This window comes from Schistocerca serialis, chromosome 10 (assembly GCF_023864345.2).
Source record: "Schistocerca serialis cubense isolate TAMUIC-IGC-003099 chromosome 10, iqSchSeri2.2, whole genome shotgun sequence".
In the NCBI taxonomy this organism is placed as follows: Eukaryota; Metazoa; Arthropoda; class Insecta; order Orthoptera; family Acrididae; genus Schistocerca; species Schistocerca serialis.
The window spans coordinates 253304971-253330227 of NC_064647.1; the positions used below are offsets into that span (position 1 = coordinate 253304971).

A 25257-nucleotide genomic window follows, 5' to 3' on the forward strand; every position below is an offset into this window, starting at 1 on the left:
GAAAGTTTAGCTTTTCTTGTAGCTACACTGTGTGTATGAATTTAAACCATTAACTTTTCCTATTTGTGTGTTCGCACTACTTAACAGTGACGTTGCTGTCGGCTGACATCATCACGTGTCCTGTGCTCTGAATATCTGCTATCACTGGCTGGCGAGATCACTCGACACGAGCTACGATTGGCTTATAAAAACGCATCGCAATCTCGATTTACGTGCTTTGGAAACTAATGTGCTGTGTTTGTTGTAATTTGAATTTTTACTTTTGTAATGTGAGAACATGCAGTTTATATTTTGCTACACATCAGAGATCTTTCGGAAACACGATTCCCCCCTCCGGGTTTCATTTTCTAATGTGCTGGGAAGCTCTTCGCCAGTGTATAAAACTTTACCCATTCAAAGGATAGACAGGTTTTACAGTTCAGAGCGAAAATACACGGTCACTTAGCATGGAAAAAGTGTATTTTCATGAGGGGGGAAAAAGTGTATTTTTAACTGGGAAAAATCCGGGAATTTTTTCTTTGTCTGCTTATACACCCTGTGACTGTTTGGCCAAGTGGGCTACCGGGACACTGATTTTGGAGATGGGGTACAGACCTGGGTCTTCAATTGGCTCTACACCCACAATTGTCGGAGGCTTGGAATGTGAACTGGTCTGCCGCAGTTTCTCCAAACAAACTGCGAACCGTAGCTGCTTGGCAGTCTTCCCTCCATGCTTCTCACAGGGAATGTGCTTACCTCTGTCGGCTTCCCGTCGGTGTCACTTGGCTACCCCACGGTCACATCCTCTGACGTGAGGATTCACATCACTGTCAGAATGGTCCCCATCTCAGGGTTGCCGACATCCTACTGGACTGCCCAGATTGGCCACCTTATGGGGAAACTTTAACTTGCTAACACGCTACCTCTGGTGTGAACGATGCAAAAGTGGCCGATTTGGTTTTACGTATTACTCGTGCAAGTGGTTTTTACTCCTCTCTGTGATGTAGGGTATATTAGCGTCATTGGTTCCTTGAGGGATTTGTGGGTGCCCCTTAATCTGCTCCGATCTGTAGTCCACCTGTGCTCTTGCCCTTGCCAGCCATTTAATTCTTTTACATATGTCAATGGTTGGCATACTCGTAATCATTGGTTCCCTTTCTGAGATTTTATCTTGTCCTTGTAGCCAGTTTTCTTGCAGCAATGGAAGGTGCGGAAGCATCAGTCAGATGCACAGGGTGTGTCTCCAGTCGCATAATGTGTCCCAGGTGTCTCCAACTGTTTCCTGCGAGGGACAAGTCTCTCACCTTCACCTGTTACACCTCTCTCACTACTGTTTGCTTCTATAACTTGGTTTTCTTGATTCTCAGATACAACCAAGTTGGTTGGAATTCATCTTTTGTATAATTGCTCTCTGGGGACTATTCCTGGCTTGACACGCAAAGGATTAAGGAATCGAAGACCTTGTTGCTTAGTTCATTTATCCCCACCAGTCCATCCTTATTTGAAGTCCTGTTCTGCGTCTCTCCTCATTTTTAACTGAGTGTAACTTGACAAACCATCTGTCCCAATTCTGTACATGTTGTAACAGATGACGTACATCCAGTTGTTCAGTTGTGCCGACAATTCAATTTTTGGGAAAAACCCATCTGCACAGCCAGATATATAGACTGTAAGTATGTAGACACTTGTTAAATGAAACACAAATACATAAAAACATGCACAAATGTGTGAAAATATGAAAACTTATTCCACAGACAAATAAGTAAAAAAAATGCACGAAAAGTGGGGAAAAATAGAAATAAACAAATGAGGTTTGGATATACGTGCGTGTTCGGATAAGGGAAGATGGGGGGGGGGGATTGACTAGGGTGAGAATTGGAAGTACGTGTAGCACAAGTAAGTGTGAAATTACATGAGAATGAGGGAGCAAATAGGATCGATAGGAATAATTATAATTATTGGCAGGAAGAATTTGGAGGACGAGAAGCTGGACCAAAAATCCACACAGTCACATAGCCATGTGTTGTGCACAGACAAGATTGTTGATACAGTGTGGTTAGGTTGTTGGAGCATGTGCTGTTTGGAAGGCAATGAAAAGCACAGTAAGGAGACAGAATGAACACTGAGTAGAGTAATACTTTGGAGAATAACAAAGAAAAACATCACAGGGTTGTGGGATGAAAGAAAAGCCATTGGATAAAATCAAAGAATGGAAAGTCTAGGTTGGAATATCAATGGTATTATGAAAAGGATAGAGTTCAACCCACTGTAAAGATGAAACATTTGGTTGCAGACAAGCACAACAAAAAAGTCGTATATTTAGCTTTCTACCAAAGCTTTCTTCAAAAAAGAAATGAAAACATAAACACTTTGACACGAGCAGGCAAACCTCACACACATGACCGCTATCTCTGGGTGCAGGCACAGCATCAGTAGGAGAATGACAGAGAAGAGTACAAGAAGACTAGTGGGTGCATTGCTAGAGAGTGGCATGCAATGAGGGTGACGGGATGCATATTGGGAGGAGGTGATAGCACAGAGGGGGTGGAAACTGTTGGGTGTAGGGTGTGGAGACAGTACGTTATTGTATGTTGAGGCCGGTATAATTTCAGGAGCGGAAAATGTGTTGTAATGTTTACTCCCATCTGCATGTTTCAGAAAAGCTACTGGTAGAGGGATGATGCCAGATGATGGTGGAGGGATGATTCCAGATGACACTGGTTGTGAAGCAGCCACGGAAATCAAATATGTTATGTTCAGCTGAATGTTGCACCACAAGGTCATCCATTTTGCTCTCAGCCACAGTTTGGCGATGGTTGTTCACGCTGGTGGGCATCTGGTTGGTAGTCGTACCGATATAAAACGCTGTGTATTGATTGCAGCAGAGCTGGTACATGACACGGATGCTTCCACAGCCCTGTGGCAAGGGGTTGGGAATGGGAGTGGTTTTCAATGGACTAGGATGTTGTGGAGGTTGGTCGGGTGACGGAACAGCACAGTAGGAGGGGTCAGAACCACCTCAAGTAGGATATTGTTCATTTACAGATATGCTGATAGGTAATAAAATCCCTGATGTGGTTCATTTGTTGCAGACTGGAATGGTATTGACTGACAAAAGGACACTTGTTCGTAGCTAGTTCTTGCGAGGTGGTGGGAGGATTAGCATTTTGCGAGGAAATGACGAGGGAGATCTGTTTGGGGACAAGGGCTGGAAGATAGTGCCTGTTCGTGTGCGAAGGCCTCGGCGAGATCTTCTGTGTACTAAGCGAGGGAGTTCTTGTCATTGTGTATACGCAGTCCTCGAGTGGTCAGGCTGTGTGGGATGGATTTTTTTGTGTGGAAGGGATGGCAGATGTCGAAATACAGGCATTGTGCACTGTTGTCTACCAACACACCTCTTGGTCTCTACCTGTTTGCTAGTTCTCTCCTTTTCTGCTTCCATTTTCCCCCTTGCCCCACAGCCTCCCAATGCTGTGCTTGGAAGCCTTGTAGACCCTGCACACTCCAACAGACAGCACTCCCCCACAAGTAAAGTACCCTGCTATCTCCCCCTCCCCCTTGCTGTCCCACTCCAGATCACTGTATTCGATAAATGCGACAGTTGCAGTCTGGTCAGGGATAGTGGTCGTGCTTGTGTGAGTTGTGCCTGCTTGTGTGAATCTGTTTGTGTTTTCCTTTCTTTTCCTAAGAAGGCTTTGGCAGATAGCTCAATGTGTCACACTCTTTCTGTTGCACGTGTCTGCAACTCAACATCCTATCTATGTGATTAGTAGCAATCTATCCTTTCCTTAATATTGTTGATAGTACAGGAGTCCACATCCTGTTACGAGGAAAACCTTTGTCTCTGTTAATCTTGATTTTCTGCTAACCTAATTTCAGTTGCTTCATTGTAAACACTGTTCCAATACCCGAAAGTACGGGCAGCTATCAGGGTCTCGTCGTATTTTATCCCGTGTCCCTCGTTTACTTAATTTTCTGTTACCGTCGATTTTTCAGGTTGTCGTAGCCGTGCTCCACATCCGTCCTGAACTGTGCGAATCGAATGGCTGATTCCAACATTGACATGGAATTTTATGTACTCCAGGCTCCCAAATCATCTTTGACAGATCCGAGTAGTGCCCTAATTGTGAAAACTACACTACTGTGTATTTGATTACCTACGCTTCATCCAATCACATCAGTTTTCATTGGGACTCGGCAGCAGTACCGTTTTCCTGAAAGTTGCCAATAGATGAATCACTGAACATCGAGTTGGGTTGATTTTAGGATCCGGCAGAAAACTTTAGGAGATTATCAAGAATTATTACTCTGGGAAAGCCTAAGAGGTCACAGTGCTGCTATACTCACACTGATAATTGTGTGAATGTCTTCTAAATTATATGTGTAATAGGAGAAGTGCAAGTATGAGGCTTGCTCAGAAAGTGAGTGTGCTGTAATCATAATGGGCTGTGGTTTTTTGTTTTTGTGAGGTTTGGCAACATTGAGTGGTAGAGGGGGATACCCAGACCAGAAGAAGCATCGTAGAAACACGCTAGCACGTAAACTATGTCCAGTTGTGTGAAATAAGTCGGTAAGAAATCCTGCCGAGTGTGAGCCTAACAGAAGGAATGACATCTGACAAATTTTTTTCACAAATCAAAATGGTTTACAGCGAAGGTTTTATGAATAGAATAAGTGTGTTTAAGTTGTGTAGGGAGTTCAGTGCAGGCAGAACAAATCTACATGACGAACTGAGGAATGGAAGACCTACCATTTTGACTGACGAGTTGGTGCATAAAATCGAGGTAACTTCTAGAAGACCGCCGATTGACAGTGGATGAAATTTCTGTGATGTTTCCCCGACTCACCAGAACTGTCTTATACGAGACACTCACAGAAACGTTGAGACACCAGAAACTGTGCGCTAAGTGGATCCCAAAACAGGTGAAGTAGCAGCACAAGAAAAAACTGAGTCCATAGTGCCAGTGAGCTTCTTGAGTGACATGAATTGGAATATAGGAGCATCTTGAAAAGGAAATTGAGGGTTTTCTGGAGATAACACATGTGTGGCTCATTACACACCTGATATAAAGACAGTTGTCACAGTGGCATCACACCAGCTTCCCACCTGCCAAAAAATTCAAACCCACAGTTTCAGGCGGGGAAAAAAAATCGTGGCCTCATTGTTTTGGAAATGAAAAGGCAGCATCATTTTGGTCGAAGTTTTTCCTCGGGGAGAGACCAACAATGTTGTAAGACTTTAAAAAATAGTAAAAAGGAGAATTCAGAACAAAAGGAAGGGAATGCTGATGAGAGGAGTGTGCTTGCTGCTTGACAACACACGTCTTCACACACCCTTAGCCAAGAAGGCACTTGTGGACTTATTTGGCTGGGATGTTTCGAATCGACTGAAGCTTCGCCTGGACCTTTCGCAAGATCCTAAGGACTCCGTTAACCCTGCGGCTCTCCGCTGCCACTTCCTCTCGATTCTTGAAGTGTTCCGGGGCTCTGAAGTGGTTTACACTGACTGCTCAATGGCTGCTGGTAATGTTGGCTTCGCCTTTGTCATCAGAGGCCATATTGAACAACAGTCCTTGCCTGATGGCTGCAATGTATTCACTGCAGAGCTGGTGGCCGTATCTCTTGCACTTCAGTACATCCGTTCCTGTCCTGAGGAATTGTTTCTTCTGTTTACTGACTCCTCGAGCAGCCTACAAGCTATCGATTAGTGCTACCCTCGCCATCCTTTGGTGGCGTCCGTCCGAGAGTCCATCTATGCCCTGGACTGGTCCTGTCATTCAATGGTGTTTGTGCGGACACATTTGAATCCCAGGCAACGAACTTGCCGACAGGCTAGCCAAACAGGCTATATGGAAACTGCTTCTGGAGATGGGCATCCCTGAACCTGACCTGCGGTCTGACTTACAACGCAGGGTTTTTCGACTTCAGGAGACGGAATGGCATAACAGTACGCACAACAAACTGCGTGTCATTGAGGAGAGTATGAATGTGTGGAAGTCTTCCACGCGGGCCTCTCGCAGGGAATCAGTTGTCCTCTGCCAGCTCCGCATTGGCCACACTCGGGCGACCCACGGTTACCTCTTGCGCCGTGAAGACCCACCTCAGTGTCGGTGTGGCGCCCTGTTGACAGTGGCCCATATTCTGGTGCACTGTCCCACTTTGACTGCGCAGCAATGAAATCTTGGGTTACTGGACTCGGTGCCATTCATTTTATCTGACAACGCCTTATTGGCTGATTTAGTTTTATCCGTGAGGGTGGGCTTTATCATTTGATCTAAGTTTTAGCACATGTCCTTTGTCTCTGTGTCCTCCACCCTAGTGTTTTTAGGGTGGAGGTTTCAACATGTTGCAGAGTGGTTGGCTTTACCTTTTTATTCTCGTGGTCGGCCAGTCACTGCTTTCTTGTTTTACTCTCTTCTGTTACTAGTGTGTGTCTATCGTTTTCTTGTCCTCTTTTGTTCCTTTTAGTGTTCATTGCCTTTCCTTCATTCTTGTGGTTTTTCCTTTCTTTCCGTTGTGTGTTATATGTCTCGTCTGTCTTATTCTCGCACTTGTGGCATTGTTTCATTAGGAACAAGGGACCGATGATCTCGTAGTTTGGTCTCTTTCCCTCTCTTTTAAACCAACCGACCATTTTCAAACACATATTTTGAGGCAGAATCTGTTGGTGTCATGTGTCAGAAAAGGTGTGCCATTCGTGTCGACAGGTTACCCCCAGAAACATTAATTTATGGATGCTATAGTTTTGACTTTATGCACTAGGAACATTGCTGTGGCATTGCAGTGAGGTGGCCACTGAAAAATGCTCACTATTTTTTTATTTACTTAAATTTGGCATATTTCATGACAGTACCTTTTCCGTAAAATGTTTACAAGGCGATATTTGTCTTGGATTCAGTTGTCTAGTGGAAGTATGATTCCACAATGCAGTTTTGTCGGTTGCAGAAATGACCTGGTTCAATGTGTTTGCTTCATTTTTGATGCTTCAAATACTGTTTCTTCGAATGTGGTTTCTTCTTAATGTTTATATAAAGAAGGTGGTAATATAATTAATTTTTTTTCTGTTCACTTCCAACTTATTTATGACGGCGACCTGCGCATTGTTCTACCGTCAACACACACCACGAGTTCACTGCCGACCGAGTCCAGTCAAAGACGACTCCAGCGTCAAAGACATTTTACACAACACACAAGCTTCCGCTTGTAATCAATCTCTTTGATATTCTTCGTCACATTTACTAATAGTAATCAATATGCTTTCACTCTCAAAAATATAAGTAAATTAACATATAATAAGGCAAATTATAATAAAAAATTCTGACAAAAAATATAAGAAAACGTTTACAATTTGGTATCGACAAATCCGGTAGAAAATAACACATCTCCCAGATCCATTACAATTGCTCCCCAGGGCTTTAGTTGTTATGAACATATACAACAAAATCCCAACCACACTCAGTAATGGATCTGTATTACACAATTAGTACATTAATGATGCTGTCTGATAACCTCTTCCAAATTTGGACTCTTTGAATCTGTGGACTTGTTACTGGCTGTTGTTGCAATGATCCTTGCCCATCAATCTCATACACAAAAAATTCAAGTAAAGAAATGATTTAACATGATAAATATACATGGTATAAAACATACATGATAAGTATTCTAACATACAGCATACAGATTGAAAATAATAGAAGGGTAAAACTCATTTCCTAGAATAAGATTAAAATTTTTTTTCATATTAATGTTAATTTCATTATGCTTACATATTGTACAGTAAAAAATGATACTGGACATATATATAGTGTAGTTTTTTTTCTATATATTTGCCTTTTATATATTTTTTCTTCTGATTTTTTAAATTTTATATTTTTTAGTCATGGTTTTTTATTTTGTATATTTTTTTTCTTATGATTTTCTTTTTTCTTTTTTTTATGCTTTTCTTTCTTTTAGTAAAACTAAAGATACATCAGTATTATCTAAATTTTTTTTGCAATTATTTATGTACACTTGGCTCTCTACTACAATATTACTACAAGTCACATTCTTGTGAAGAGTACTTTCGCTCCCCACAACATCAGTATAAAGAGTAATAAATTGCTCATATATCATGAGGCTTTATCTAAAATTGGTTTTCAAACTTATACCTTTGCATGCATGTCCTCACATGCATGCCTTCACCCACAGGGAGGACTTAGCTTCCAAAAATTAGAAAAAATTTATAAATGCTCACTAGGGAGACGTTTTTTTTTTAAAAAAAAAAAGTAAAAATAAATCTTTCTCTCATTCTTTGTGACAACAGTGTTTTTTCATCAGTTTCAATTAACATGTGGCTTCAAATTATTAATTTATACATGCAAATATGCATACTTGGTTGTACAGGTAGTTTTGTTCTAACAAGCATATTCCAGTGGAGGACTTTTGTTTTAGATGATAATAGGTTATTTAAATTTTGAAATTATTATTTCTGTTTATATACACTCCTGGAAATTGAAATAAGAACACCGTGAATTCATTGTCCCAGGAAGAGGAAACTTTATTGACACGTTCCTGGGGTCAGATACATCACATGATCACACTGACAGAACCACAGGCACATAGACACAGGCAACAGAGCATGCACAATGTCGGCACTAGTACAGTGTATATCCACCTTTCGCAGCAATGCAGGCTGCTATTCTCCCATGGAGACGATCGTAGAGATGTTGGATGTAGTCCTGTGGAACGGCTTGCCATGCCATTTCCACCTGGCGACTCAGTTGGACCAGCGTTCGTGCTGGACATGCAGACCGCGTGAGACGCCGCTTCATCCAGTCCCAAACATGCTCAATGGGGGACAGATCCGGAGATCTTGCTGGCCAGGGTAGTTGACTTACACCTTCTAGAGCACGTTGGGTGGCACGGGATACATGCGGACGTGCATTGTCCTGTTGGAACACCAAGTTCCCTTGCCGGTCTAGGAACGGTAGAACGATGGGTTCGATGACGGTTTGGATGTAGCGTGCACTATTCAGTGTCCCCTCGACGATCACCAGTGGTGTACGGCCGGTGTAGGAGATCGCTCCCCACACCATGATGCCGGGTGTTGGCCCTGTGTGCCTCGGTCGTATGCAGTCCTGATTGTGGCGCTCACCTGCACGGCGCCAAACACGCATACGACCATCATTGGCACCAAGGCAGAAGCGACTCTCATCGCTGAAGACGACACGTCTCCATTTGTCCCTCCATTCACGCCTGTCGCGACACCACTGGAGGCGGGCTGCACGATGTTGGGGCGTGAGCGGAAGACGGCCTAACGGTGTGCGGGACCGTAGCCCAGCTTCATGGAGACGGTTGCGAATGGCCCTCGCCGATACCCCAGGAGCAACAGTGTCCCTAATTTGCTGGGAACTGGCGGTGCGGTCCCCTACAGCACTGCGTAGGATCCTACGGTCTTGGCGTGCATCCGTGCGTCGCTGCGGTCCGGTCCCAGGTCGACGGGCACGTGCACCTTCCGCCGACCACTGGCGACAACATCGATGTACTGTGGAGACCTCACGCCCCACGTGTTGAGCAATTCGGCGGTACGTCCACCCGGCCTCCCGCATGCCCACTATACGCCCTCGCTCAAAGTCCGTCAACTGCACATACGGTTCACGTCCACGCTGTCGCGGCATGCTACCATTGTTAAAGACTGCGATGGAGCTCCGTATGCCACGGCAAACTGGCTGACACTGACGGCGGCGGTGCACAAATGCTGCGCAGCTAGCGCCATTCGACGGCCAACACCGCGGTTCCTGGTGTGTCCGCTGTGCCGTGCTTGTGATCATTGCTTGTACAGCCCTCTCGCAGTGTCCGGAGCAAGTATGGTGGGTCTGACACACCGGTGTCAATGTGTTCTTTTTTCCATTTCCAGGAGTGTAGTTTCAAAGAGACAACATTCCTGAGACCAAATAATTTCTTTGACTTAGGATACACCAAATGATAAGCATTAGGGTGTGGATTTTCTATGACTTCAAAAGGCCCAATATAGATATCAAAGAATTTTTTAATTTCTGAAGTTAACATTTTTGATTTTTCATAAGATTTGACCAGAACAAGATCCCCAATTTCGAAAGTGGTTAATTTTACCCTATTGTTATGTATTTTATTCCTATTTTCCCCTTGTTTCCTTATAGTTTCCCTGACAATATCTTCTCTCTCTTGCATAGTTAAAGGTGTACATTTAGGAAAGTCAGTACGTTCTGATATAAGATTTGGAGGTCTAATATTAAACATAATCTCATACGGTGAAAATCCTGTGGAACTATGTTGTAAGCTATTCATAATATCTTCAAAATTTCGAATGTGCTCAAACCAGGTTGGATGTTTATGGCTACAATAGGTTCTACAAAATCTCCCAATTTCCCTCATATATCTTTCTGCAGGATTGGTGGATGGAGAATAAACAGATATAAGTATATGCTTCAATTTTGATCTTTCAATAAACTTTTTCCAAATTTTTGAGGTGAACTGTGAACCATTATCTGATAATACAGCTTTTGGTTTACCCACCTGTGCGAAATAATCTCTTTCAGTTTTTCATTATAATTTCATGGCTAGTAGCTTTTTTCACTGAATATAGTTTAATTAATTTTGAAAATACATCTACCATAACAAATATGTAACAGTGACCACCTTTACTCTTTGGTAACATTCCATATAAGTCCACAGCGATAAGATCTGAAGATTTTTCCACAATAATGTTTTGCATCTCTCCACCACATCTTTGATTGCTCACTTTAACTCTCTGACATTTGTCACAGGTTGCCAATTCTTTTCTTACCTTCTTTCCAATATTGTAAAAATAAACATTTTCTTGTATCTTTTGAATGCACTTCTGTATCCCACAATGACCAAAACTTTAATGTATGTAAATGATCAGCTTATCAGCATCTGCCTCTGGCCAACACAGTTTCCAGTTATCAGCATCTACATCTGTTCTCCGAAATAAAATCCCCTTCTGTAATTTGTAAAATTTATCAAGTTTCTCATACCCCTTCTTGCCTAGACATTCTTTGATTAATTTCCAACATTGATCTAAATTTTGATTTATTTTGTCGCACATAGCTCTAATTGTTTTCTCATTTTCCACCCCTTTCAAGTATCTAATTTTAAATTGCTTTTCTTCCTCTTGTTCAAAAATCTCCTTTTCTCCCCCAATTGGTAACCTTGAAAGTGAATCAGCTACTACATTCTCAGAACCTTTTATGTGTTTGATTTCAAAGTCAAACTGTTGCAGAAATATTGCCCATCTGGTCAATCTACTGTGGTATAATTTGCACTCTTGTAAGTAACTCAAAGCTTTGTGATCCGAAAATACTATGGTTTTATGTCCAATAAGGTAAATTCTAAATTTTGTAAAAGCCCAATGAATTGCCAAAAGTTCCTTCTCTGTGACTGTATAATTTTTCTTATGCTTGAGCAACATTCTGCTTGCAAATGCTATGGTACAATGTATCTTAACTCCATTCTCTACTCTTTCTTGAAATAACTCTGCTCCAAGCCCATAATTACTGCTGTCAGTGTTCAAACAAAATGGTAAATTAAAATCAGGTCTGTGTAATAAGTGTTGCTTCCTCAACTCTTGCTTAATTTTATCAAACTCTTCCTGACAACTTTTATCCGAAACCCAAACAGTGTTTTTCTTAAGTAACTGACTTAAACATGGTGCATTCAGACTCTGATCACTTATATGTTTTCGGTAATAACCCAAAGAATGATTTTGTTTTTTAGTCTTAGGAATAGGAATTTCTGAAATTGCTTTAATTTTTTCTAGATCTGCCAAAATTCCCTTATCTGTGACAACATGACCCAAAAATTTTAATTCAGAAACTGCAAATTTACATTTCTCTAATTTCAATGTCATCCCCCCTTTTCTAAGTTTTTCACAAACTGACTTTAAAATCAAAAAATGTTCCTCCCAATTTTGCCCTGTAACCAAAATGTCATCTACATAAATTATCAGTTTAGATGCAAGTTCTTGCCCCAGTACATGATCCAAAGCTCTTATAAATTCGGAAACAGAGGAATTTAACCCAAATGGCACAACACAATATTGGTAACTCTTATCATTGTACAAGAAACCTGTATATTTTTTAGAATTAACCGAAAGTGGTACCTGATGAAAACCCGAAGTTAGATCCAAACTTGACATATATTTTATATCTGTAAATTCATAGAGTAACTCGTCAATATTTTTCGGGATGGTCTGTCTGTCTGAACAAAATTTTGTTTAAGTGTCTAGAGTCCAAAACCAATCTTACTCCACCATCTTTTTTCGAAACTACTACTAGAGGATTATTATATGCACTGATACTGCTTTCTATTATATTACATCCTTCCATCTTTTTCAGCTCTTTCTCAACAGCAAGTCTTTTTGATATTGCAATACTGTATAGTTTTATGAAAAATGGTTCATGAGGTTTTACCTGAAGCTCACACTGATAACCCTTTACCCTACCAGGTATGTCACTGATAACATCACTGTATTCCCACAGCAGATTTTCTAACTGTTGTTTTTGCTCCCCAGATAAATTTTGTGTTTCTGAAATTTTCAAATTTACCAAATTCCCAAATTCAACTTCATCAGTCTCAAATCTATGAGTTTCAATATTCTCCAATCTATTTTCTTTTAGTAAATTGATGCTGTCAAAATTTCCATTACTCTGATCACCAAGTGTGTTCACAAAATTTGTCTGAATGTATTCCCTTTCACTAGTTTCTATCAAAAGTTTTCTTCCAACCCAATAAAATGCTGTATTTACTTTTAATATCCAATTCATACCCAAAAGAAAATCTTCGTTAAATTCCTGAATTACAAAACATCCATGTGTGAACAACTTGCCTTCAATTAAAAATGTCACTAAAGCCTGGCTTTTTACCAATTTACTGCACCTTTTATCTTTACCCCAACAACTGGCATTTCAACATAATCTTTCCCCGCTTTCAATTTCTTGCTTAACCTTTCAGATATTCCCGAGATCTCACTTCCTGTATCAATTAAACATTTACCAATCCATGACCCAATTTGAACTTTTATGTAAGGACTGCAAAATTGATCACTTTTCTCAGAACCTGTATCCTCATGTAATAAATCACTTTCAATTTCCCCAAACCTATACTTATCAGAATCATATGGTATACCATTATATGTATTATTTGTCACAGTTATAAAATTTGCACAAGATACAAAATTGTCATTAGTACTCTCTATTATCTCAAATAGCCAAGAATTTTCATCCAAATCACATTGTATACTATTTAAGTACTTATCCTTCAGCTTTTCCAAAATAAAACATCTCATCTTTTTCCACCACTCGGGACATATAGTTTCACATACATTAATAGGCATCTTTCTAAAGTTATTGTCAAAAGAAATAGTTTCACTGTTCAGCCATAGATTATTAAGAAATGTGTGTGTGTCATTAGTATCTGTAAAAGTTTCACTTAGGCTAGAAGTTATACATATGTCATCATTATTTGTGAAGTCAGATTCTTTACCAACAACATCAAAATTCGCACTTTTACACACACCCTGCTTGCGAGCCTTATTCATCCTGGTAACATCCCTGGGAATTTCTATAATATTCTCACTATTTAATCCATTTTCGACCATGTGTTATACCCATCTCCCTATTTAATCTAATGAAACACCTTCCCTCAACATCATCATCAATACCATTACTATCATTATCAACTTTATCATCAACATCATTATCATTATAGACATTCAGGTCATACACATTCAAATTATCCCCTAAAATATTATTTTCCCTTTCTAAAGTTACCAGATCACTTTCACCAGTATTTTCATTCTCACAGCATGCATTCTCTCTTTCATTCACACCCGTCTCTGAACTACTACAAATTACATCATCTGACAAAGTGTTGTTCTTTTCTGCCCAAGTGTAAAACTCTATTAAATTAAATGAATCACAATTACTTTTATCTACTGTATGTTCTTGTGTACTGAAAATTTTATTTTTATCAATATCATCATTATTTTCCTCTTGAAATTTCTTCAATAAGTAACAACTAATGACCTCATGTGATAGCTTAGGTTTGGAACTGTCATGTTTAGGTTTATGATAGTCACATCCATTGGTCCTTTCATCATGCTCACCTTCTGCCTCAACCTTGCGGACCTTCAAGGGGGCGTCTACTCATTTTTCATTTCCTGAATTACAACTGGTTTCTGTTTGAACTGCTGATTGTGGTTCTGCCAATGTCTCTGATCAACATTTCTGTTCCCATTCCTATGCCAAACATTACCTGGTTGTTGGTAGTTTCTGTTGTACTGATCTCTAGCAAAATTTCTGTGATTTTGATCCCTAAGTGTTCTCTATTTTGTTCATTATTTCTGCAAAAATGTTGCTCTTGTTTTGGATGAAAATTATGGTCCTTCTTTTGAAAATTGTTATATCCCCCTGAATTTTGACTGACACCATGATAATTGTTTTGTTCCCTTTTTTGAAAGTTGTCATTTCCCCAATTTTGACCATTACCCTTCTGAGTAAACCCACTGTGTGTTCTTGTTGTTACCCTATCCAACTTTTCAATATAATTGAGAAACTGCTCTACATTACTATCAGGACAATGAACTAAACTCAACTGCATTGCTGATGGCAATCTTCTCTTTAAGGTATCAATTTTGATCAAGTCATCCAATGGTTTTGTTAAACGAATAAGTTTTTGAAGTTCACTTTTGCAAAATTGTTTCATGCTCCCATCTGATTCTCTATAGTTTCTCCCATTCAAAAATTCACTTTTGATTCTAGTTTGTTTAAGATCATCCCAAAAATTTTCCAGAAATTTTGATTCAAATTCTGAAAAGGTCATCCCAAAAGTTACAAGCTGGTTTGCCCAAGTCAAAGCTTCCCCTTCCAAGAATTTTTTCACAAATTTAATTTTCATATCATCTGGTGAGTGAGGTAAAAAACAATCCTTACAATACTGTATAAAATCAACGGGATGTAAGGGTCCATCTACCGAAAAGTGCTTCACTGGAATATTAGATACAAGATTGCATATGTTGACATTGTGATTTTTGCTTTGAAATTCAATATCAAAACTTTCAAGTTTTTCGCTAAGATCTTTGACAGAGTTTTTGTTTTCTAAATCATTGCACTCTACTTTTTTTTCTAGAGTAACCAAACGATTGTCAGTTTCTTGTTGTACATTTTTTACTAAAACTTTTGTATTCTCATCCAAATTTTTAATTTCCCCTTTTATCTCATTAAAATCAATTATATTTTTTTCCATATCTACCAGTAACTCATTTTTTACAGTATTAATTTCATCGCTCAATTTAGCATCAATTTCATTTACTTTTGCTTCCACAGATTAAATTTTTTCCTCAACACTGCCAACTCTGTTCGAAAGATCACCCACTTGGGTATTGACTGCTTGGACTTGCAACAAAATGTTATCAATTTTTTCATCCCAGTAAGTCTTATTGTCGTCAACTGATTGTTTAATTTCTTTCGTGAAATTTACAAGAAAACTTTTTAAATCAAATTGATCGGTTCTTTCTGTTTCATTTGACCTGTCCTGATTTTTGAAGTCTATTAAATTACTACTTTCTACTTTAGGCACAATACTCTCGAAAATCTCATAAGTCATTGTGGGGGGGGAAAAAAAAAATTATACACAACAATACAAAACAAGATAAAAAGATTGTTTTAACAAAACACGAGGGTTTCGTGACTTATCTGGAACACTCTTCTACTGTTGCAAATACACGTTTTCCATCCATGTGATTGTTGACCAAAATCCTTGAAGTATTTTCTTCTGTCGAAAATTATATTTTTTGCTGAAACATTTCTTCTCCAAAACTTTTACTTCCCGATGAACACAAATACTGTAACACACATTCTGAAAAAACTGGTATTAACACACACAAATTTTCTTCCTCGTAGCACTGTTGAAGATCTCGTGAACACAATATCCCGGCTACAGTCCCCAGTTGAAATATGGTATCCCGGCTGAGACACAAAGTTGAAATATGCTCACTGTTTTTTTATTTACTTAAATTTGGCATATTTCGTGACAGTACCTTTTCCGTAAAATGTTTACAAGGCGATATTTGTCTTGGATTCAGTTGTCTAGTGGAAGTATGATTGCACAATGCAGTTTTGTCGGTTGCAGAAATGACCTGGTTCAATGTGTTTGCTTCATTTTTGATGCTTCAAATACCATTTCTTCGAATGTGGTTTCTTCTTAAAGTTTATATAAAAAAGGTGGTAACATAATTCATTTTTTTTCTGTTCACTTCCAAATTATTTATGACGGCGACCTGCGCATTGTTCTACCGTCAACACACACCACGAGTTCACTGCCGACTGAGTCAAATCAAAGACGACTCCAGCGTCAAAGACATTTTACGCAACACACAAGCTTCCACTTGTAATCAGTCTCTTTGATATTCTTCGTCACATTTACTAATAGTAATCAATATGCTTTCACTCTCAAAAATATATGTAAATTAACATATAATAAGGCAAATTATAATAAAAAATTCTGACAAAAAATATAAGAAAACATTTACAATTTGGTATCGACAAATCTGGTAGAAAATAACACATCTCCCAGATCCATTACACCACGAGCATAAGTAAGTGTGTGGATCAGACCCATGGGTCACCATACGTTGCCAATGCTTGGCGTATCCAAACAGAGGTGGAGGTCTGTCTCCGACAAATTCTCTGTTGATGGGAGTTTGTAACCTAACTGTGGGGCTGGCTGTTCTCGAGGGTGCCCTGTCAGTACTTAAGCAGTGCTGCTGCTGTTGCTGCTGCTACTCAGGAATTGCTTTAAAACTACTTTCCGACATTAATCGCACAGCTGCGATATTTTCTCCATATTATCCTTTGCACTGTAACTGATTGTGGTTGTTGTTGTTGTTATTATTATTATTATTATTATTATTATTATTATTATTATTGTGGCATAGTAAGTTTACCTGCCCGACTAGTCATGCATGTTAAAGCACCATTTCTGGGACAGGGAGATGCACAGACCCCAGATCGAATCTGCCAGAAAATTAAAGACGAGGGTCAGTGTGCCGACTGCCTAGATGTGGTTTATAGGTGTTTCCCACACCTATACTGTGAATACTGGGCTGGTACCCAAGTCTTGCCTCAGTACACAATTTGCAAACATTTAGAAAATTTCAAATGCGTTACACTACATTCGGACAGTTGAGTGCACACATTACATTGTAGGAAACTAAAATGTGGTGTAATTTTATAATAATTTTTAGGTTTGGCCTGAAATATGTAAATGTTTTCTCGTGTGTGTAAGGTGTTGGTGTTGGTGTTGCACTGCATGTGTGTACGTGAAACTGTTGTTCTGCCTCTCACACAGTCGACGAGTTATTATGTAGTCAGTTATTTGAATGTTAATGTGGATCTTAACTGTATATTCTTTATATTATGCAAAATGAGTCAGTTTCACAATTATAGTACACTTCTTGGTGAAACATACGCCTACTTGCTGATCATTTAAAAAACAAAATTATACGTTAAGATTTTTTCACATGTTTACAGTGACATGCACTCATACACAAGTGCATGCACAGCATACACGCTTTCTCCCAAGTTTATGTTTAAAGTAGTTAATTGTATTATCTACTAAATTCTTTACAAGACTCGATAGGTGGTGGCTAAACCTTTTTATGGCCAAATGCCTCACTCCTTTTAGAGCCACACTATTGTTTCAAAACTGCTATTGATTATTGACAGCAAACACCGCACTGGAGGTGATGTACTGTGAGGCTGTTGTCACAAGGCCCAACCGTGCACACAGCTGCCTGTCAGAGGACTCCTACTATACAGTTCTGTGCATCAGTGACAAGTTATCCCATAATGCATTAGTGAATGGAAATAGGAAAATAAGGCAATTTTAACATCTTCATCTTCAAAATCTGATATCTATGTGCAAAACTTTTAGACCTTAAGTGTTTGAGATTATTTGCAATATGTAACATACAGTTCAGGTTCTTATTGACATAAAATACCTAAGAATGTTGAATATCATGTTTCATTTATTGATTTACCTATGTACATTATTTCAGATGATCTGCCTCAGGCCTTGAGCAGTACTGAGTTGTATGTGTTACTTTATCCAAATTCAGTGATGATCCATTTGAAGAGAACCAGTTACTAATTTTAAAGAAAATATTTTCAGTTCAAGCAAATGCATTTGGGTTGATTATAACACATGCCACGTGTTGAATGTAATTATGTGAGGTCTTGATGCGTATACGTGTGTGTGCGCAGTCAAGTTTCACTAATTAAGTCAGTACATGCTCACACCTCAGAATTTTTTTTTTTCTCCTGCAAGTCAAGATGAAATTAGTTGTAAGATTGTCTGTCAGTGGAACAGTGCATTTGTACAACACAGTGCCACTGCTCATTTTGATTTTACTCACCTCAAGTGGAGGTTGCTGCTTTATTGGCCACTGATGTTTCTCTTTCACTCACAGTGCAGCATTCGGCCTCGTGCAGCAGAGGAGGTTCTGCATAAACCCGAACGAAGGCTTCTTGGCACAACTGACAGAGTTTGAGCCCATCTATCGGGCCCAGCAGACGCTCCGCAACGGTGAGGCATCGACGCCGCGCTTCAAGCGGCCACTGGATGATGCGGGCTGTGAGCCGCCGCCGCCTCCGCCATCGCCCTGCACCCCTGCTGCTGTCACAATGCGGTGATTGCGGCCACCCGGCCGTCCCGGACAATTTCTGGGCGGTACTTTGAGAGACGTGGACTGTGTCATGTAATTTGTGAAACCTCTGCAGTTATTCGTTGCCAATTGTTGTGACATTAGCAGGATTTTTCCACGGTGGCCAGATAGTTGCTAAATTAACAGCAGATGTTAGTTTCGGCATATTCTCACTATTGACGTGGCGGTCACTGGCTACAATTATAATTAGCACGTGAATGTTCTTGCTGTTCTAAGTGGGACCACATGTTAAGAATTTTAAGGATAAAGCTTTTGTAATGTTCTCAGAAGTATTGTCGACGTCATATCCTCCTTGTTACAGAAAGACTGAACTGTACAGTAACTCACTGTATTAGCACATGGCTCTTCGGAGTCCCCTTATGTCCAATGCTTACTTGCATTAACTTCGGAACAGAATTTTTAAATTATGCTGCTTATTGTCTCCACTGTAAAGGAGATGGCTCATTATTTAAAAGTTTTAACAGACATTACTAGGTTAAAAATTTTGCGTTGAATTACTGTCCATTTGACTCTTACTATTCTGTGGAGGTTTCTAAAATTATGTTATTAAAGACCTAACATTTATCCTGTTTTCAAATCAGGAGAAAGGAAGCTGACCTTTTTTACCTCAGAATTTAAAGTATAATTTGCTTTCGTGATCTGTGTGTATAGTTGTCATTTTAAAATTTCCCTTGTCGGTCATATTTAAATTGCAATAATAGACTCCTAAAAATAGTATGATATACATCAGCATACACAAGAGTTGCCTCTGTCAATTTCTATTAACTGCCACTGTGTGCTGCAGTGCTTGCTCTGTATTTAGGTATGAAGTATGTCTTCTGTTCCACCCTTGTGTATATTTTGCCATCCATTGATTTTGTATTTTCTCATAGATGTGCAATAAATTTATATAAAAGTTGAGAAAGATTGAAATTTAAGTTCAAGTTACCACAAATGTGCCGTAATATACAACTATTTGTGACACTGTCTGAATTCAAAGACTGAAAATACGAGGTAAAGAAAAGAAGTACTACTTGACATTGCTAGAAGTAGGGGGGAGGGGGGCGAAAGAAAGTAACTTCGCCAGGAACAGAAGAGGAAAATAAGAATGGGAAATCCACATTTGACAGCAAGTGAACCAACCAAGAAAAATAAATTGGGCCCCAGTGCATACTTGATCTACTTGTATAGGAATTCTATGGTGTAATGTCTGTGCATTCTTTTTGCTGTAGCAGTTGCTGCAAACAGTCCACCACTCGGTTTCTTAGAAATGTTTCCACAATTTTCCATTGTTCGAAAAGATAGGTATACTCAAAATATGACTTCACAGTACTTTAGATGCAGCTACTCTCGATTCTCCATCCCATAAACCATGAACCTAGCTGTTGGTGGGGTGCGGTGATAGATACCGTATTTACTTGAATGTAAGCTGCATTCGAATCTAAGCCGCACCTGAAAAATGAGACTCTAAATAAAGGAGAAAAAAATTTCCCGAATTTAAGCCGCACCTCCAAATCGAAACAAAGTTGGTCCATTATAATACGAGACATTAATTAGGTCAAATGAATGACGATACAGCTACAGTAGTTTGGTTCGAGTCGTAAACTTATCAGTTAAGCTTTACCAGGTAGCCATTGCTATGTGTCAGGTGCTCCATCCGTATTTATACGGGTACCCTTCCTTTTTCCGTGCTTCGTCTGGTTTGAATTGACTGCTTATTTTTCTTTGATCTGATAAGTGCCATTCTCTTTGTTATAGGTGTTTATGTCACTCTAAGCTAAAAATGCATTACTGTATTGTGCCGTGCATTGTTTGTCGCTTTCTGATAATGAGTATTTACGGCCTGTCGCCGCTCACGACATGGCTTGCTTTTGTGCACGGTACCGCCGGTTACAATTAAAAAATAAATAAAAGAAGAGAGGAATCGTCTCATTAGCGAAACAATGGCAAGAGACTGCTATTTGTTGTTACTTACACTGCTGCTCTCTTTGATAATGATCAACAAGAACCAAATAATAGACTGCGTATGATAGAAGATGTTCTGAACGAGAGTTTAGCGAGAATTTTTCTCCATTTGAAAATCTTTGCAGACGCCTCTTTTAGTACATTACATTCTGCACAGAAATTAGTCATCTTAGATTTAAAAATCTAGTCAATTGCCGTGCTTCATTTCTGACTGTATCACTATTAGGCATAAGAATAATACGAATATAAACATGACATGATATGTGTATTCTTCCGCGTTTGCTGTTGTCTCACTCTAGTTTCGTAGTTTATTAGGCAGGAAGGATTTAAATGAGATAGCTGCAAACATGAAAGAATACATGACAAAATGTTTATATTCGTATTATTGTTATGGTGAAGAGAATACTGCATGAGATTCACAATTCATAAGAGTTACTATTAGCAACCATCTCTTCTCACAGGTAGGAAAAAATTCAAAACGTAGAGTTTCCCATATTGACAAACATCCCAAACTGTCTTGCCAGACGCATTTTCGTAGTAAATTGAAATGCTGCTACATTAGAAGATGAACAATACGAAATTTGTATTTACTTCGTTGGATAATGTATGAAAATGCAGTGGTCAAAACTCGGGGCGGAGAAAAAAAGCTCATCTTCCACCTCTTTCTCCCCCCACCCCTCCCCTGATGCAGAGGTTTTGGCGCCAGTATTTATCTTTGTGCCTGCAAAGCATGCCTGTGTAGCGCTACATGTATTTGCCTGTGTAGCGCTACATGTATTCGATAGCAGAAGTTAGTTGTGGCGGCACCTACCAACATTTTTCAAAACTTCCGCTTACTTTGCACTCGATTCTAAGCCACAGGCGGCTTTTTGGATTACAAAAACCGGAAAAAAAGTTTAGCTTAGATTCGAGTAAATATGATATACATTCTGGGTGTTCACAAATTTTTCAATTCAGATAAATATGAGAGTGCAAAATTAACAGCATCTGCTGTATAACAGTTATGCTCATAAACATATTTACACAATTCAGCCACTGTTAGTGGTTGTGGTGGTATGCATAAGTTGTCTGAAAAAAGAAAGTTTTTGTGGAATTTTGTTGTTTTCTTCGTAATTAGGTACACTTTATGGCAAGAACAATGTTTAAGCTTTCGCTACTCTCTGTTCTTTCTTTCTTTTTTCTGTGTAAGTGGGAATTTTCCTGGTTTTTTGTTTTTTTGGACAAATGTACATCATCCCTAACTAATGTATATCATAACTTCTGGGCTGAAAATCAGGCATTCTTACGTTGCAACCACATAACGACTTACTATACAGTTTTGTGTTAAATGTTCCCTTTTAGTCACACTTATTTGATTCCATCACTTTCTTAGATAATGAATCTGGTCTGGAACGCTCTAGTTTCTTTGCAGCTAACTTTTCCTGGTAATTTTCTTTTCTATGCGTGCATAATACAGAATTAACACAGTTTGTGTTGACACCACAGGAAAGCCGATTCGTGCGCAGTAGACAACCATTTGCAAACACAAACTGTCATTTGTAGAAATGATTAAATTCAAGTAGTACTATCTACCAAGAAGGTCACTTGACTAGAATGCAAATGAGGCACTGAGAGCCATAAGGGCCTAAAACACACCATCTTTGACCCCCCCCCCCCCCCCTTCCCCTATTTATGTGAATATCAGACAAAGCAGCGAGACAGCTTTTCATGAATGAATGTTCAAATACATGTACAATGTGGGCCTACAGTACAGATAAACCATAATATCAACAGATGTCAGAAGCACGAATAAATGATAGTCTCACAATCAATGATGATGTGCTTTCTGGCTCTCAGCACCTCAAATTTATTACTCTATGATAAAATCCAAAACTATATGTACCATATCTCATTCAGAATCCCACAAAATAGGTTTTTCTCTCAGTATAGTTATAACATCTACAGATGTCAGATCTTACTTTAGTATGTAGTGCATGAATTTGCACATCTGTGGAGTGCGTTACGACCTAGTGGCATTGAGGTAAACTATTTCAGTGGTAAGGGCTAGCAGTACATGCCACGAACTGTTCACATTGTTTATTTGTGTGTATTTGGCCTGTAAGGCAATTACGTCTTGCCAGTTGCACTTGCGCAGAAGCTCCTTAAAATGCACACGAGTGAAGGTGTGCTCAGAACCCTGATGCCAAGTTTCACAGAGTCTAGTGGAGCAATATGTAGCACAGCACAGTAGATTTAGTTATGTGTATTTCACATTACCACAGCATCTACATTACATTTAACAGCATTCGAAGAAAAATAACCAATAAACACACAAGGTGTCAAAAGTTAGGGTTTTCACGTGCTCTTGTGCTGTTACACAGCAGTTGCCACTGGTGGGGAGGCTTGCATGCCTCAGCGATACAGATAGCCACAGCGGTGGGGTATCTGTTGAGAGGCCAGGCAAACGTGTGGTTCCTGAAGAGGGGCAGCAGCCTTTTCAGTAGTTGCAGGGCCAAAAGTCTGGATTATTGATTGAACTGTCCTTGTAACATATACCAAAACAGTGTTGCTGTGCTGGTACTGCAAACAGCTGAAAGCGAACCGTAATTTTTCCCAAGGGCATGCAGCTTTCGTGTATGGTTAAATGGTGATGGCGTTCTCTTGAGTAAAATATTGCGGAGGTAAAATAGTCCCCCATTCAGATCTCCGTGTGGGGACTACTCGGGAGGATTGTCAACATTATCAGGAAAAATAAAACTGGTGTTCTACAGATCAGTGTGTGGAATGTCAGATCCCGTAAGCGGGCAGATAGGTTAGAAAATTTAAAAAGGGAAATGGATAAGTTAAAGTTATGTGAAGTTTGGTGGTAGGAGGAACAAGACTCCTGGTGAGGTGAATACAGGGTTATAAACACAAAATCGAATAAGGGTAAGGCAGGAGTAGGTGATAGCCTTGGGAGAGCCAGCCATGACAAAACTTTCCCATCTGGTGGGCAAGATGTATGAGAGAGCCAAAATACCCTCAGACTTCAAGAAGAATATAATAATTCCAATTCCACAGAAAGCATGCGCTGACAGGTGTGAGAATTACCGAACTATAAGTCACAGTTGCAAAATACAATGGAAAAGCTGGTAGAAGCCGACCTCAAGGAAGATCAGTTTGGGTTCAGCAGAAAAGCAGGAATACTGAACCTACGACTTATCTTATCAGGGAGGGTAAGGAAACACAAACCTACTTTTATTGAATTTGTAGGCTTAGAGGAAGCTTTTGACAATCTTGACTGGAATATTCTCTTTCAAATTCTGAAGTTGGAAGGGGTAAAATACAGGGAGCGAAAGGGTATTTACAACTTGTACAGAAACCAGATGGCAGTTACAAGAGCAGAGGGGCACAAAAGTGAAGCAGTGGCTGAGAAGGGAGCAAGACAGGATTGTAGACAATTCCCGACATTACTCAATCTGTGTATTGATAAAGTAGTAAAGGAAACAAAAGAAAATTTGAAGTAGGTATTACAATTGAGGGAGAAGAAATAAAAATCTTGAGGAGACAGCAAATGACTTCGAAGAGCCATTGGGACAGTGTCTTGAAAGGATGATAAAAGATGAACATCAACAAAAGCAAAATGAGGATAATGAAATGTAGCCGAATTAAATCAGGTGATGCTGAGGGAATTAAGCTTTGGAAATGACACTTAAAGTCGTAGGCGAGTTTCGTTATTTGGACAGCAAAGTAACTTATGGTGCCTGAAGTAGAGATAATATAAAATGTAGACTGGCAATGGCAAGTGAAGCATTTCTGAAGAAGAGAACTCTGTTTCTATCAAAAATAGACTTATGTGTTAGAAAATCTTTTCTGTAGGTATTTTTGGAAGTGTAGCCGTGTTTTTGTTGTTGTGGTCTTCAGTCCTGAGATTGGTTTGATGCAGCTCTCCATGCTACTCTATCCTGTGCAAGCTTCTTCATCTCCCAGTACCTACTGCAACCTACATCCTTCTGAATCTGCTTAGTGTATTGATCTCTTGGTCTCCCTCTACGATTTTTACCCTCCACGCTGCCCTCCAATCCTAAATTTGTGATCCCTTGATGCCTCAAAACATGTCCTACCAACCGATCCCTTCTTTAGTCAAGTTGTGCCACAAACTTCTCTTCTCCCCAATCCTATTCAATACGTGATCTACCCACCTTATCTTCAGCATTCTTCTGTAGCACCACATTTCAAAAGCTTCTATTCTCTTCTTGTCCAAACTGGTTATCGTCCATGTTTCACTTCCATACATGGCTACACTCCATACAAATACTTTCAGAAACGGCTTCTACCAGTTTTTCCATTCGTCTGTAAAGAATAAGCGTTAGTATTTCGCAGCTGTGACTTATTAAACCGATAGTTCGGTAATTTTCACATCTGTCAACACCTACTTTCTTTGGGATTGGAATTATTATATTCTTCTTGAAGTCTGAGGGTATTTCGCCTGTCTCATACATCTTGCTCACCAGATGGTAGAGTTTTGTCCGGACTGGCTCTCCCAAGGCTGTCAGTAGTTCCAATGGAATGTTGTCTACTCCCGGGGCCCGTTGTTTCGACTCAGGTCTTTCAGT

At 39.6% G+C, this 25257-nt stretch overlaps 1 protein-coding gene across 1 annotated transcript in view; it reads left to right on the forward strand.

Moving 5' to 3' along the window:
• Positions 1-19643, forward strand: part of LOC126425309 (serine/threonine/tyrosine-interacting protein-like) — an 81983-nt gene extending 62340 nt beyond the window's left edge. Inside the window, exon 4 of the mRNA XM_050088289.1 lies at positions 18485-19643. Within this exon, the coding sequence (XP_049944246.1) occupies positions 18485-18707 (223 nt within the window). The 3' untranslated portion in view covers positions 18708-19643. The remainder of the gene's footprint in view (positions 1-18484) is intronic.
• Positions 19644-25257: the final 5614 nt, after the last annotated feature.